The following is a 16,517-nucleotide window of genomic DNA, read 5'->3' on the forward strand; positions in this document are numbered from 1 at the left end:
GCAATAATCCATAGATTTTTGTGTTTTGACTATTCAAATATTTTGCTCCAGTATACTGCTATAAAGTTCAAAATATCAAAGTTATTGCCGCAGCTACAGGAAGGGTGTATATTGATAGAAAAAAAAACATATTTAAAACATATATTAAAAATATTGATTTTTTTTCGTACAAAAATATGTGTTCTTACGAGGGTACCTACATTGAGTTATGTAGGTGGCATACATATATGTATGAAAAGAACATTCAAAAACACATAAATCGTCCGAGAACACCAGAGTGACCGTCTTCTTGCGTTGGAAATAATCACCCGGACATTTGTCCGATCAAATATTCATCAGTAGGATAAAATCGGGTGAATTTTATTATTCTAGTAAAAGGCTGCAAGTGGTTAGGTTGTTTACAGGTATAAGCGGCCTAGTATGCAACTGTAAATACCGTTTGGTTTGGGTTTACCCGATATCGTACTCATTTTATATATATAGGGCGGATGTGTCGGAGTTGCGTGTGCGGACATCCATCTCTCCGGTCTTGCCTTTTCCCTGCGGGTGTATACGTATATATTTCTCGGTACGGAAGCAATTTTCGATAGATTGATTATATTAAAATAATATATTACACGCTGTAGGTTAAAGGATTGGAATACATTCATTAAACAGGAAATTGTATACATTGATTCGAACATAAAACATTTTTCAGTTAATTATTTTTTATTCGTTTGATATTCAATTAATTTTTCTCTTCGAGTAAACGAGACTTAACGCTGGTTGAATAAAAGAGCAAAAGTACATATGTTTGTGTTATACAGGACTGCAGCTATACTATTTAGTTATAAGTTCAAAGAGAAGAAATTCGAAATGTTTAGAAAAATAGTAATTCAGTAGCATACAGTAGTTAATATTTTAAAATCCTATTAGGCCAAGGTTATACAAAGTCGTTAGATAATACCTAAAAGCTTAATGTTAATAACCTAATGGAGTATTACGTTCTACTGTATATAATATACACTAATAAATACTACTTGAATCGAGTAAAGAAATTATAAATTACACTTGCCAATGACGATGATGTCACGATTTATACGAAACATCTTAATCATACAATTCAAATAATATTACTATTTCCAATCGATTCCATTGTGAAATTGAACAAGTAAAAGTACTGCTTGCATTATTGCCACTAAGCAAAATTGTTTCACCTATAAAAAGCCAAAAATGTGAGAAAAGGATAGATATTATGATTGAATATAATTTAAAACCTGTATTTTATATGGATGCGTTAACAACTTTTAATAGAGATGTATTGGGTAAATCAACTGGAATATGTCATGAGAAGTTTTGAAAAACACTGCCTCCGAGTATTAAATAACGAATTAAACACATTTTTAACCATACTCGTATACAGTTGGCTTTTTTTTTAACGGCATCGAAATGCTCGGGATCAGCTAGTATATTATATACTAGTAATATAAAGCGCTTATGTATAGAAATTTAAGTATTTGTAAGATTTTAGATGAATATAAATTTACATTACAAAGAAAGAGTGATGACCTTGGATTTCATAGCGACGGTTAGAGACGGTTGGCGTCGGGTTGATACAGTATATAAGCTTAATCGTATAGACAATAAAAACCGTTTTAAAATCCAGAATCCTAGAGACTATTATGGCCCAATATCAAAATAATCTATTTAGAGTACAATGGAACCTTAAGTTTTATTATGTCATTATATTATTATCTGCAGTCAATGCAAAATAAGTAAAATATACATATATATATATACGTACCTAATTGGTATCGTACATTAAACGAAAAATTAATTACATCATTCAGTTATAGTGAATTTATAAAAATCCCGTGATTTAGTCGATTTTATTGATTTTTTTTTTGTAGAATTCAAACATAAATGCATATAATATATTTTATTCGTATATAAATTGTTAAAAATATGAATCGTACTTTTAAGCTGTATTATCATTGTACCAAATTATCTCAATAACTAAGTCGGAACTCAGACGAAAGTTATTGAAAATTGCAATTAGAAATAATTTTTTGACTCATATTTTAAAACAAAAGCAATGGAAAATTAAAATCTTCAAACATTTTTTCCAAATTAAAAAAATAAACAGATAATACATAGGTATGTATGTATTATTATTTAAAAATGTTTATTAAATCGAGTCCAAAATAATTGAAATTATGAATTGTTTTATTCAAGACAAAATATATTGTTTTAGTATAGTACTTGATACATATTATTGTATCACTAGTGTTACTAAATTAAAATAGAAAATACAGAATTTATAAATATTTTATCATTTTTAGATATTTTAATTAAAAATAAAATACATGTAAATTAAAAAAAAAATGTTTCGTGGATTCGACAAAAATGGTTTTTGAACGAATAATCTCTACTAGTTCCTAATAATACCTATTGTATAATATGTCTGCATTGACCTTTTTCGAAATTGAATAATCTCAAAATCTCAAGGATAAACCCTCCATTATTGCTAAGGGGATGGCTCGGATTGGAGTTGATGGACAGACGCAAATAAATAATATATTACAGACGTACTACGAATAGACCACGAATCACACATGAATAATTAACCTACATCGTGCATAAAATGTATAGGGCAAGACACCTTTCAAAAATGTATTTATTTACGGTGCTATTCACGGTGAATTGCTTATTTTTTTTTTAAATACGTGAACTCATACTTAACTAAGAACTATGGTTGTAGTAATAAGACATGAACCGATTGTTAAAAGGTTGAACATTGTTATCAACTGTACAGTAAATTTATACTCAATAATAAACAGTCAAAGTTCGTCAAATGTTTTGAAAAAAAATTGTTTTACTTGAACTCAGCTTAATAAACAATTGAATAATAATAGCGTTACATATATTTCCAGACCATTCATCTGGCGGGCGTTTGAGCTTACTTTCAGCTGAATGGAAGAAATATTGCCACTTAAATATTTTAATATTTCAAGTACAATATTTAACGTAGGTAAACGTTGTTCGTACAAACATTTTAAAAACATATTGCAAAAAGGTTTTTATAGTGTTGTATCTGAAATAAATAGCATGTAAATTGCTCAATATTTCATATACGTGTATTCGTTATATAATTTTGCTTTTTTAATAGTGCCGGAGAGCATAAAACCACTTAACCATATTTTCTCGTCTACAACGAATCTCAGACTTTTAGACAGTTTTTTTATATACGTAATACTTAAAAAGATTTTATCGATTAATAATACTGCTATGTATATCTGTTACAAACGAATTAACAATAATGTACCTACATAATAATATCACAATCGCATGCTACTTTTTCCATAAACATTTCAAATGGAAATCTTTTGTATCTTATTTTTCCATTAAATAACGTCTTATGTAAACAAATCATAGAATACTTAATTTTTTTTTTAAATTTAAAACCACTCACATGTTATACTTATACAAAATCTCATATCAGTAAATAATATTTGCACTGTTATATTATTATTTATTAAAATATCAAAAATGGTTTATCGACGAATATTTTTGTTTTTCAAATGTGCAGCTGCAAGTACCTTAAACAAATACTTATTAGGTACCTACTTAAATATCAAATTGTTATAATTTGAATGTATACATATAATATCCACAAATCACCTAATCTCCAAACTGTAGGAAACCAATTTATACTGCCTATAATAGAAATATGATAATTTTGATTTAGAAAATAGTTCATAATAAATATTTTATTTTATTTTTCGATACATTACCTTTGTTATTCCCATCACAATTACTATTTACGATTTTCACGATTCTTTTAAACATTGTACTATTGTTTTAAACCATGACCTATATTAAATTGTTTAGGTACGGAAAAAAAATTATAACTTACTATTTTTTTTTTTTAAAGATGCAATGTTATAAAAGAAAATTACAATGACAGTTTTGACGCACAATAAATTATTAAATTCACATGTTTTCTGCGAATGTTTAAATGCTAAACAACGAGATTCTTCAAGAAAACGTTTTAATGTTTATTTTAAGAATGCGAATTCGTTCATAAATCCTGGCAAGGAAAATATTGATGAATGACGTACTCATAAATTATACAATTTGTGAAATACAAGTTTACGTTTAACGTGATACCTGCCTCCATTTTTTTTTCATTATCACTGAGTGATATCTATCCAATAGCTGAAGTTCATAAACATAATTTCTAATCGGCACATATAATGTTGTAAAATATTATAATCACAGTCACAGAGTTTAAATAGTTTCATCACTATACCTACACTATACCTATTATATGTCAATATGCATTACATTAAAGTAAAATATAATAATTATAGCATAAATTATACTTCTTTCGGTGAAGGTTTATATTTTAATATTTTTATTAACTGATTAAAAAGATCCCGATTTCTACTAAAAGTTCATTATGCAATTGTTTGTTCATAAATAATCATTTTTATTCAACTATATAATATTTTAAAGCGATGTATCTAAAATTAAACAAAAAAATATTAGTTGTAACTATTAAGAACAAGATCTTCTTTCCGTACTCGTTTTAACTGGATAAAATCCTATTTTTTAATAATAAAATATAAGTAATCGGAATTGCTATTATTATATAACCACTCGAAAACTCGTGTAACATTTGATTTGATTTCGTATAAGCTTGCTTTGCTTTGTCAGGAAATAAAAGAACATTTTTATTTACCATTTGCAGGTTCATTTTATCGGAATTTGACGGTAACTGTATTGTTAGTAAGTAACATTAAAAATATTGTTAATGTAAATTGGATATGACCAAGAACAATTATTAACATTTAAATATTTCTTTATTATTTTTCACAAGTTCAGAATACAGTAATTTATTAAACTAACGAAAATGAAAATGTTAAACACACAGCTGCATCAATATTCGTATACTACTTCAAACAACGAACCCCGTAAATTAAATTAAAATCAATGTAATAATTATTATATTTTTTTGAACGAAGTTTGTTGACTGGTCTTATATTGCAATGTAGAGATTAATTAGAAATAAGCTTAACATCATAAGTTATGGACTTAAGTATGGAAATGTGTCGTACCATTCCCATATTAAGCAGTTAAATTAGTGACCACTTGACCCATATACTCATGAGGCCAAAATGATAACATTAATCTAACGAGGAATTTAATAACCAGGATAAGTTCAAAATATTTTAACGCGGATTCTTAGTCAGAACAGCTTCATTTTTTGTATAATTTGCAAATGTGTTTTTATTATTTTCTCAAATACATTTTTGATAGACTAAGAATCAATTTTAGAGTTTTATAGTACATTTATGCAAATGTGCAATAATTGTATTAGTAATAACAATATACAGTAATTTCAGTATGAATAACATAGTGTTTTTTATACGTTTAGGAACGTCGATAGTAATAATATTATGTTGTACATGCATAATGGAGTTACAATGTTGAAAATTATTCACAGTAGGTAGTAACAATATTAACCACTCATCGTTATATTATTATATATTAATGTTAATAGATACGCCAAAAAGGGATGTATACGCAGTCACCATTCTAAAATATATAATGGTTATTTGAGAGGGATATTTTCAGCATTGAAACATAATATAATATACATATTTTATAATAACATGACAAAATATCGGGCGATGAAAATTAATTTAACACAGCCCAGCACTTTTATAAAACACCGCAAATTAATTGAAATGTATAATATGAAATAATTAGTTTGCTTGACATCGTTATATTTTGTTCATTAATTATTTTTTAATTCGATTGAAAACTAAACAAAAAATGAAAATGGATAATAATTGTACTATTAATTATTATTAATTATTACAATTATTTTAATATGATATCATCCTAACTGTACTTCGAACGCTGTACGTAGTGCATTGCCATATAGTTAATAAAATATCGATTGTCGGTGTATGATACACGCGTTATAGACAACTTTTGACGTAATCTTAATACTTGTACATTTTAAACCCAAAATGGTAAAACTTAAAAGTTATGATAATATGTTAACATCGACCCGCAGGTCGAACAAACTTTGATAGTGAACTAGAAGCCGCGTCTACATATTAATATAGAATATTATATGTGCATAAACAACAAAGACGTGTAAGTAGATACAAAGTATGTAAGAATCGAAGTTCGGATGTTAATTTCGAAAAGTTTATAATGTTAAAATGTACACGACAGGTTATCAAAATGTGTATTGTTTTTTTTGACATCTCAAAAATAAATGATGCATCATACCAACACAGACCACCTTTCTAGAGTTCTAGACGGCAGGCGTACCTATGCATTACAGTTTACCACGCATGTTTATCAAACAATCATTAACCGAGGTTACTTACCGGTAAAGTATATATTGTATTGTCGGGTTTCGAGGTTGATTTGATTTCAATTCATCACTGGCAGAAGGCAGTACTGTTTGAAAATACTATCATCAAACGATAATATTGAAGAAAAATATAAGTGGCTGTTAATTGCACGTGTTGCTTATATCTATTTCACGGACAAAACGTAGCATTGTTATTAAACGCACCTATGTCAACGTATTGGTATGATATAGTGACACAAGCCAATTGAAAACTATTCCTACAAAAGCCACTGGCTACTGCATGTGAAACCAAAAGCGACCGTCTGACACGCAATTATGAGAAATGCATATTACTCAATGGGAGTGGGGGGGGGGGGGGGGCACCGAGAATATAGAGCTTGGATATTATGCGTACAACCGTCATCGAACAACGGACAAACAGTCGACGACTGCACATTTAATTCACTGAGAGATAATAAAATAACATACTAGGTCAACGATCCATAGTGAAGTTGTAGCCCGTGAAGCTGTCGCTATGTGATATCACATTAATTTAGAGCATCAATACCAAGTAAAATACCGGCTAAAACTGACTGCAGTCATAACCCAAAATAATGGACTATGGATCTCGGTATGGATTTAAACAGCAAAACCACTGATTTAATTCGAAGAACGAGCAGTGATTTACATAATTATATTAGATAGGTAGATAGGTATAACATAAATGATGTATACTACTAAACAAATTAAAATGAATCATTTCCATAATATTCTAATTCTAATCGAGTCAATTCCAGCAGATGGAAAATTATTATACACATTTTTTCAATGCACTGTTTTTGGTGATTTATTTGTACACGCGTGTTACACGACTAGAGATAAAATTAGATAAAATACTCTGATGACTTAGTTCTCTAAATGGATAAGTCACCAACACATATTATTTTCTGTACTAAAATTATTTTATGGTTACTATGCTTTGCATGTGCACGATGCGTCTAAGATTATAAACATGTTTTCCTAAAAGTGAAAGCACCACTGTCGTGTTAGTTTTAAAACTTTACACAATAAAGTATTCAATAACACCATGAGTTATATCGTATATGCATATAATATAGAAACGCAACGTGTACAAAGCTGCGGTTATACCGAAAAAGCTTTTATTTAGAGATTTTAGTTGATATGAGACAAATGAATTTTGATTTCGGCAAACTTTTGTTTGACATATTTATGTTATCTCGGTTTTGAATTATTTCTCCATGGCATTAACATGTACAGTGATATTGTCATGTTGATTTCCATTGGGAAACAAAGTACACAAACATATCAGAGAGTAAAAAATTGAAATAAATGTGTATAAAACCCCAAGGTACTGTTACGTAAGTATCTGCTGTAAAATGTGTCACGGCGATTGTAAAATACAAATAATAAATCAAACATTCAAATATATGGGTAATGGAGTCGAATTAGTTTTAAAATATACTGGTATCAATACTTTCTCTTAACATTAAAAATAATTAGTTATCGAAAACTTTTAATGAAATGTCAGCAAACGTGGTTTAACCTATCACCACTTCAAATCATTTTTCAGTATTTTGGGTCCCTATATTATGTATTTTAATTTATGTAATATAAATTCCTATGAGTAGTATTAATAAATATTTTGTTGGATATGTTTTTAAACAATAGGAATAAGATTTTCTCTAAACTTAAATAATGGTTTATCGTAATTTTCCATTTATTAGTTTCCATCTTTATATATTGTACAAGTTATTATGTTATGATAATAATATTATATTATTAGAGCTATTATCGGATTATGATAAAGTTTTTTTTTTTTCAGCGTAAGTTGGTCGAGTTGTGAGATTTATTCTAGGAAGTCAGAGGTATAAGTTTACTAAAGGTCCCTTGAGGTATTTTTGCATTGATTTTACGCCTAGTGAGATGAAAGTATTTCGTAGTAAAAAATTAGACTTCAAGTAAAGACTTGAAACAATATACCAAGACCGTTTCACACGGTTGACTGTGCCAAAAATGGTTGAAACATCGTGTGCAGTATCGATAGACTTAAACAACGATTGGGACAATTTTCTCTCAAGCAGGATAGTCATGGCTCCTTTTAGTTGGAAATTTTACATGTATTTGGTGAACTTTCAGACTATTTTAAAGGAATATAAATTGACTCTTGGTATTCATTTTCCTTTCTTTAATAGCTGGGCAAATTTTCTTTTGTGGTACCTACTTTTTTCATGGCTAGTCATAAACTTTAAAATAAAAAGCAAAAGTATGTGAGAAAAAAAGAAAGACGAAAGTTGAACAACCAATTATGAGAAATAATGATTTTCGCATTTTATAAAATTGAACAAATGAAAGAAGGCACTATAAGCATTATATATATATTTTTTGTACTTCGCATACGTTATTGACCGAAAAAACGTAAAAAACAAAAGCACAACGGAGTAAAAGAAGGTCGCGTGTGCGATTTTTTGTTAAATAAATGGTTTGTGATTAAATTTTTGGTCATAAAATATGGCGTACCTATACCATTTTTTTTAACAAAGACCAAGTACCTACAGATGTGGGTGAGAAATTTTTTGTACTTTCACAATAAATAACACAGAATATACAGCTTGGTGTCACGCCTTCAGACCGTAAATTAACAAATACTGATCAAATTGTTTACTGGGTAATTAATATAATATAAAATGAACTTATCCTTTTGTTGAACGAAAATTATTCATAATTATTGCATAAATTAAATTGAACAACAATTTATTGCTATGACAACCTATGACTTACGACATATTACAAATTATTATTATAATTGTAAGTTTTTGTTTTTATTTATACCGTTAAATTTCGTTATTATGAGTATTAATTATAGGTATGACGTTCATATATACCATTATAATAGTATGATATGTGATATTGTTGTATATAAATTTCTGTTGGTTTACTGTTTTCTACTGTTTCTAATTATAATATAATTATGTCAAGTATTCGAATGCAACTACATTGTTTTTTTTTCCAGACGATAAATTATTATACATATTATTATATAGGTAATATTTTATTAGACATTAAGATACTTTTTATCTTATAGACAATTAATTTTGTACATTTCCTACATTTTTTTTTATAGCCCTGAACCCATAATACAGATCATATTAATTGCACATATTTGTTGATTTTTTCAAAATTAAATTTAATTAATTTTTTTGTTTTGGTTTTATGTAATGTACAACCTGTGACCAAGAGTAAAGAACTGTAGAAAAGTGTTGTTTTAATGTAATATATATTTTTCAAAATTGTTATTTTTCCTAATATGTCAATCTAAATATGATTTAATAGTAAATTAAAAGTGCATTTGATTTCAACATTTTTAGTGAAATTATTTAAATATCTTTTCAGTATTCGATCAATCAATTTTAATTTATTTTAAATGTCTATGTAATAAATAATAAGTCATATATTTTATAAATAAATGAAATTCTAGTTGCATATTCATTAGTATGATAATTTATTGATGCGCATATTTTAGACATTTTACTGTGCTTGAATATGCGCATATTTATAAACATTTTTTTTTTCATTCATATACGTGTACTATTAATAACACATTGGTTTAGATATAATAACCAACCTTATTATGTATTCAAAACTATTCAATACTATACACTAATATGCGTTGTAGGCGTAGCTATTCCTTTTGGTTACCTATTCGGTTGACTAGAAATTATAATTTTTATACACGGGTTTTGTTTATCCGTTATGGCCGTAGTTTAATAACACACGAAATCGTAAAACAAAGGCAACCATGTGTGACGAGTTGTGATAAAACTTTTAAGGTGCAGCATAATATAATAGGCATAAAAATGGTTTCAAAACGGTCCTGATCGGAATAACGAACGCGTTTACGATATATCTATTATGATATCACGCATTTAGTTGGTAGATTTTCGTTGGGTACAAATGTTTACAACGTGTATACATACGAAATTATTCGTCCACGCGAAACATCTAAAACCACATTTATTGAAATAATATCAACGTTTCAACTCACCGAACACTCGGATTCGCCGATATAGCAGAAGTCCACGTTGTGAGACGTTATGGACCACAGGTGATCGTCGTTGGCGGCTTCCTCCGTCCAATCGGGCACAATCTTTAAGAGTTTATCGTTTCCATCGGTTCCGGTGGCTCTGTAACATAGTAAAATGGTTGACGATAAAAATCGGCTCATTATCGACTATAATGTATAGTGATAATATTGCACAAAAATAATTTCCCGATTACATATTATTTTGACACCTAGTGCGTTTTATTTTGTACCATTTGATAACTGTCATAGACAGTAAACACCAGCCAATGGTTTAATCGCGAGGTGGGCCACCGAGATTTCAATTTTTTTTCTCATATATACACGATATAGATCGCACTTTAAAATAATCGTATCTATGTAGTGCCTACTGCTCATACTGCACGGGCTCTTAATTGATGGAGAGCCATCTCTTCCGCCAGTATAGGTACAGGTAGTTGTAAAGCGACCAATCGATTTTGCTATGGCTACCAATGTTTACTTTTGGTCATCCCGGTTACACTTAAATGTAAAGAGTAATTGATGAATACATTTACATTTGACTCCTGTATTCAATGCTAAAAACCCAATCTTGTCAAGTACATTATACAATTATACATTGTACTCTACATTTGATCTAATCTTGTAGTAATATAAAATTACACTGTAGTTACTTCAATATCGTTTTATTCAAATACAAATAATATTCATTATTCGAGATATAATTTACAATGTCAAATTAACAATCGTTGATTTATAATTAGTGTAAACGATTATGTCAAATCACGTGGTTTGATTTGAAAATATGTTAGCTTCTTATGGAAACATAATACAATTGTACATTATTATTAATAACATAGGCGTCAATACCGATTTTAGAACAATTTATGGAATTATTATTTATAATTTTTATTATTTTTTAGTATGAACCCAGTAGCTCAATATCGAATTACCTAAACTTAAAACTTTAAATTGGCTCAATAATATATGCCGTATGTACTAATATTAATTAAAATAATATTATTTGATTTGTTAATTGGCATACGTATAGTTCATTTTATCAACCTGCTCCCTGCGCGAGGGCGACCGATTTCATCTCTTCTAAAATTGTGATATTTTAATGTCTGCATAATTTGTTAAAGCTTGGTCGCCAATCTAAATAATTGTATACCTCCTCGGAAACAATGTATTGTTATAACGTCACCCACACTCCTCGGGTGCTGTGGTATTGTACTTATATGGAGGTAGCCACAATGTCCGGGAGATTAATTAGATATGTTTTACAAATAGAGAAATTCGCAGTTGTAGACCGCCATATTTTTCGTTAAAACACACGTTATAATAATAATATAATACAATATAATATAACGCTATCAGTGGATAGTTGTATAATGTGGACACGGCACACGTTTTAGGTACCTACATAGGGTATGCGAGTATCCCAATTAATTTATCTAAATGTCGTCCATAGAACAAGCTATTTCTTCTGTCACAAAGGATGAATGCAATTTATCCATGCTTTAAATATTATAATACGCAGACGAACTTTTTGCAGTATTGTTGTGTGGAAGTCGCAGGCACACCAACATAATATATTAGGCATTTTTTTATTAAAATAATATGAAGACGTATAGCGCAATCCATGTTATTATATAATCGAGCGGTGTCGTGATAATTAAACTCGACAAAAATGGAATCAAAAACATCCGGATTAGTAAACACCATAACTTTTTTAGGTCTCAATGTGTATGCGAGACAAAGTAGGTAATGGTAATTAAAATGTACAGTTATTAATTTGTAAAACGTTGGAAGTCCATTACATGGATGATATAATGTTATAATTTATTCTTAACGGGAAAGTTATTTTGAACTCCAGACTGAATGACGTCATAGTACTTCAATTGGCTCTCCGAACAAAATAAAAGAGTCTTTGTATTTACAGATTCAGTTTGCCAAATTTTCCAAACTTTTCATAGTTTAAATGTTTGTATGTATATTGATAAATAATGTTCCATAAAGGAATTTGAAATTCATGTAATATGTTATAATTTAACTAAAACAATGCATAAGACCGCTTTAGGTTAGACGTTTATCGAAAATGCCGATGAGTGCCACATGATGTCATATGAATATTTTAAGAGTTTTTATTCGTCCAATTTACAAAATACCAATCATTTGGAGTGTGAATAGCCCTATAGGTTTAATCGGAGGGCGCATTCATGAGAAACAAAATGTCGAAAGCGTTCGAGTATAGACGGGAGAAAATTATAGGCTGTAGTCTTCAGGGATTCAAAAAAAAAAGAAAATTGAAATTGGAACCGGATTTTATATCGTTAAAAATCGTTCGTTATGTAATATTACCAACTGAACCGTCCGCAATCATGTTAACGACAGATCGACACGCTTAATCTAGATAGTTATGTCATCGCAGTGAATAGAAAATTGTTTGTTGACTAAGTAGTGTACCTACACCAACGTCCACCGTGGTTATAGGTTAGATTTTACCACCTGGTTAGACTCACATTGCGATTCATGATTAAATAACGAAAAACCACCATTTACAGTATTAACACAGATTATTATACCAAGATAAAAATAATATTTCGAATATGCTAACTAAGGTTGTCTAAATGAAAAACTGTTAGACGTTCGCTTAAATGAAATACTGTTTATTCTGTGTATAATCTTTTTGTTATTTATTTGATGTATACTATTGCTATAAAAAAGGTAGTTTATAATAGCTTACTGCGTCAAAATAAAAAAGAGATTTTACATTTCGTTAATAATAGTTAGAGGTACATATTTTTTAAACATAATCCGTTGGCGAAACATACATTCACCCCGGTCATTTTATATGAAAATTATTACTTCAGTTTTAGAGGTAAATGCAAACTAGACAAGTGTGTATTGAAAAGAATATATTAGGGGTGCACAACTTAAACCTATACTGGTTAAATTTGCCCTTCAAATCTAATTCTATTTAACGCAATAATTGTGTCTTAGTTTAAAATATACTATACGTAAGTATTTAAATTAACCCAATACACTATGAAGTAATTGTATACATTCATGGGGTAAACGTAAATTTGAAAATGTACCTTATCATTCTTGTATGAGTAATGAACATATTTTACTTTTGATTAAAACATATTAAGCCATAGGTGTAGATTTATAAAATTTTAACGAAGAAACAAGTTTCATACATTTCCATAATTATCACAAGTTCCGTTTTCAATTATTTAGCTTGACCATAGCACTATGTAAAGTAAATGTATTATGCATTCAGGCTTCATACAGAGTACTACGGATTAGTAGAATAGTTTTAGCAGAAATAAGTGTAATATGTGTAATTATCACAGGTCTTAGTAGGCTTTCAATGATTTCAATCGATAAAGAATGTAGCTTTGCTCTTGAATCTCGATGAAGTTGAATTTTATTTTGGATCCTCGGAAATACGAAAAGTACATTTCTAAAATTATTTTTGCTACCAATTATACTCGGGCTATAATTTTTTATAGCTATTTATATAGTATTTATACATAGCTTTTTGTTTTATTGAACAAAACGCTTCAACGGCAATGGTTATTAGCTTACAGTTATTTAATTACATTTTTTTTTTGGTACTTTACTAAATTAAGTTTTATAACTCTGACATTCAAAAAAAAAAAAAAATTAGCTATTATTGTTTTTAATAATATTACTTAATACATTTTTTTTCTTAATATAGATGTACTAAAATTGTTTTTAACTTTAGGTTTTTACTAGAACCGCCTACTTCTATATAAAAGGCTTCTCAAAAAAAAATGTTTACTCATATCGAGATTCCCTCTAACTCTTAAATATCAGAACCATACAACCCATATAATATAATATTGTCTTCGTATGATTGCTAAACTTTTTTGATCGTCCACTAACAACTTATTACACGAAGACCTAAAATTTAAAACCTTAAAATATAGTACAACTTCTTTGAATTTTACTCTAGACGACATCCTAAAATGCAACAGCATCCCAATAGTCTCATCGCCAAACTTCATACCAAAACTTTTCTGAGCAATACTCAACTCGGTGCCTAAAACCAGGTACAGCTGGAGACCTACTCGGCGATAAACAAACTATTTAATCTGTTCAAAATATATAATTCATAGTATCTCATGTGTATGTGGCCTTACTGGCTGCTGTGGACTCCATTGTCATCACTTATCATATTATTGACATATGTTTATATTAATGGTATAACATTTACCAGTTTTACATAATATGGTTTAGATTGTAAGGACAATATTAAACGAATAAAAAAAAACTTCTACTGGTGATGTATGCAAGTGGATAAATTCAGTATGGATTTAATCAATATTAATCTATTGTATATAAATATATATAATGCACACCGAATTTGGAATTTCACTTATTTAAAAAAATGTTTGACGCAGAAAATATTGTGTTTTTTTTGCAAAATTTAATTTTTCCAATGTGTGTCTGAACACTTGAACCGAGTTTTTAGAGTATCAGCCTACGGTTATGTATTGAATGTGAAGTATATTTTAGTAGCATACTTTTTAAAGAGTTAATAGTTAAAAATTAAACACAATATGTCATCAATATTACGATCACTCAAAATATGAGTACTTGATACAAATATAATGATGTATACAGCATGCGTAGGTACTAGATACTTACTACTTATAATAATAATTGTTAGTAGAACATACCACGGACATATACTCGATATGCACCTACGCAGTGTAACCCTTGACTAAATACTACAAAGTTAAGTATATAATATCGATAACTTTGAACAAAACAAACCGTTTCGTGCTGCTATTAAAACTAAGAATAGCTGATCATGATAATTATTCCAAGAATCCCTCGAATATAGCATCAGACGGTGTATAAAGTTCAAGTGTTTCGTACGTAGTATTATATTGACATTCATAAATTACTGTAGTCGATACTGAAGTAACCTCTGAATTATGAAGTCGATCTAACTGAAAACTATCATCGCACATAACAGTTTCGAATTTATAATAATTTTTTTTTTAAAACACTTTATTATTATAATATAACTAACTATACCGACTATTTTTTTTTTTTTTTTTATTTATCGTTACTAACAGTTTCGAGTTTGTAAGGGAAACGAGGAAGCTATAATATTATAATAGGTACTTTAAAAAATACTTTAATAAATAGTGGGTTAGGTTGGGTTGCCGTGCCGACGTGCACATGCAAATAACGTAAATAGAATCGGATGGGAAATAAGAGGTAGACGGCCAACGCGGAACGTCAAATCGGTATTTATACGTAATGTTATTATAAATCTCCAAGGTTGGATGTTTTTTATCTCCCGCGTCGAGACTGTTTTAAGCGTTGTTTTGGAAACGACCGAAATACTATATTATACGCTGTACGGTCGTAGTAGGTATAAACCCCGGGATCGTACGTGTGGAGTTTGCAAAAACCGACCGTTTGCACTTTCGTGGTACGTCGAAAAACACATGACGGTATATAATGTTCAGCTAGAGGAGGAAAAAACATATCGTCCCCGTATAATAGTCGCATGGTTCTTGTGTGTCTCCCCTCGTTTCCCGCACTACACGTCTCTCTGTATATAATACACATATCGCAGGACTCGTCGCAGTATATGGTGTATACTCATTGCTTACAATAGTTTATACACATTTTATAAAGGGTTTAACAATAATATCATGTGCAATGTATAACATGGCGTAATATTTTTTGTTGAAGTATCGAGGTTGGGCTGAATTGAAATTACTGTGGTTGACGCGTAGCTGTGGTTACTAATAAACTATTTTAAGTACATGATATAATTCAATAATTAAAATAATAACTTTAGACCATTGAATTGTGGATTTAAAAACAATTTTAGTCCCATTTAATAATCTAACATTAATCATCTTGAGACTAAACATTACATACACTGGGCGATATTACCCTAAAAATGTTTTTAACCATGAAACTGAAAATAGACCTAAAGTGGTGTAATTGTGTAGTATTGTAACTTTAGTATAAATAAAACTGTGTCCTTAAATTTGAAAAGTGAAAAATGTAAAGATATTATGGTGC

General features: G+C 29.2%; 1 protein-coding gene across 5 annotated transcripts in view; it reads right to left on the minus strand.

Moving 5' to 3' along the window:
• Nucleotides 1-16,517, minus strand: part of LOC111035653 (eye-specific diacylglycerol kinase) — a 233,386-nt gene that overhangs the window by 108,281 nt on the left and 108,588 nt on the right. For all 5 annotated transcript variants that reach the window (XM_022317351.1, XM_022317352.1, XM_022317350.1 and 2 more), the window contains one exon: nucleotides 10,419-10,557. In XM_022317351.1, the coding sequence (XP_022173043.1) occupies nucleotides 10,419-10,557 (139 nt within the window). The remainder of the gene's footprint in view (nucleotides 1-10,418; nucleotides 10,558-16,517) is intronic.

The sequence above is a fragment of the Myzus persicae genome, unplaced genomic scaffold (genome assembly GCF_001856785.1).
Source record: "Myzus persicae strain clone G006 unplaced genomic scaffold, MPER_G0061.0, whole genome shotgun sequence".
In the NCBI taxonomy this organism is placed as follows: domain Eukaryota; kingdom Metazoa; phylum Arthropoda; class Insecta; order Hemiptera; family Aphididae; genus Myzus; species Myzus persicae.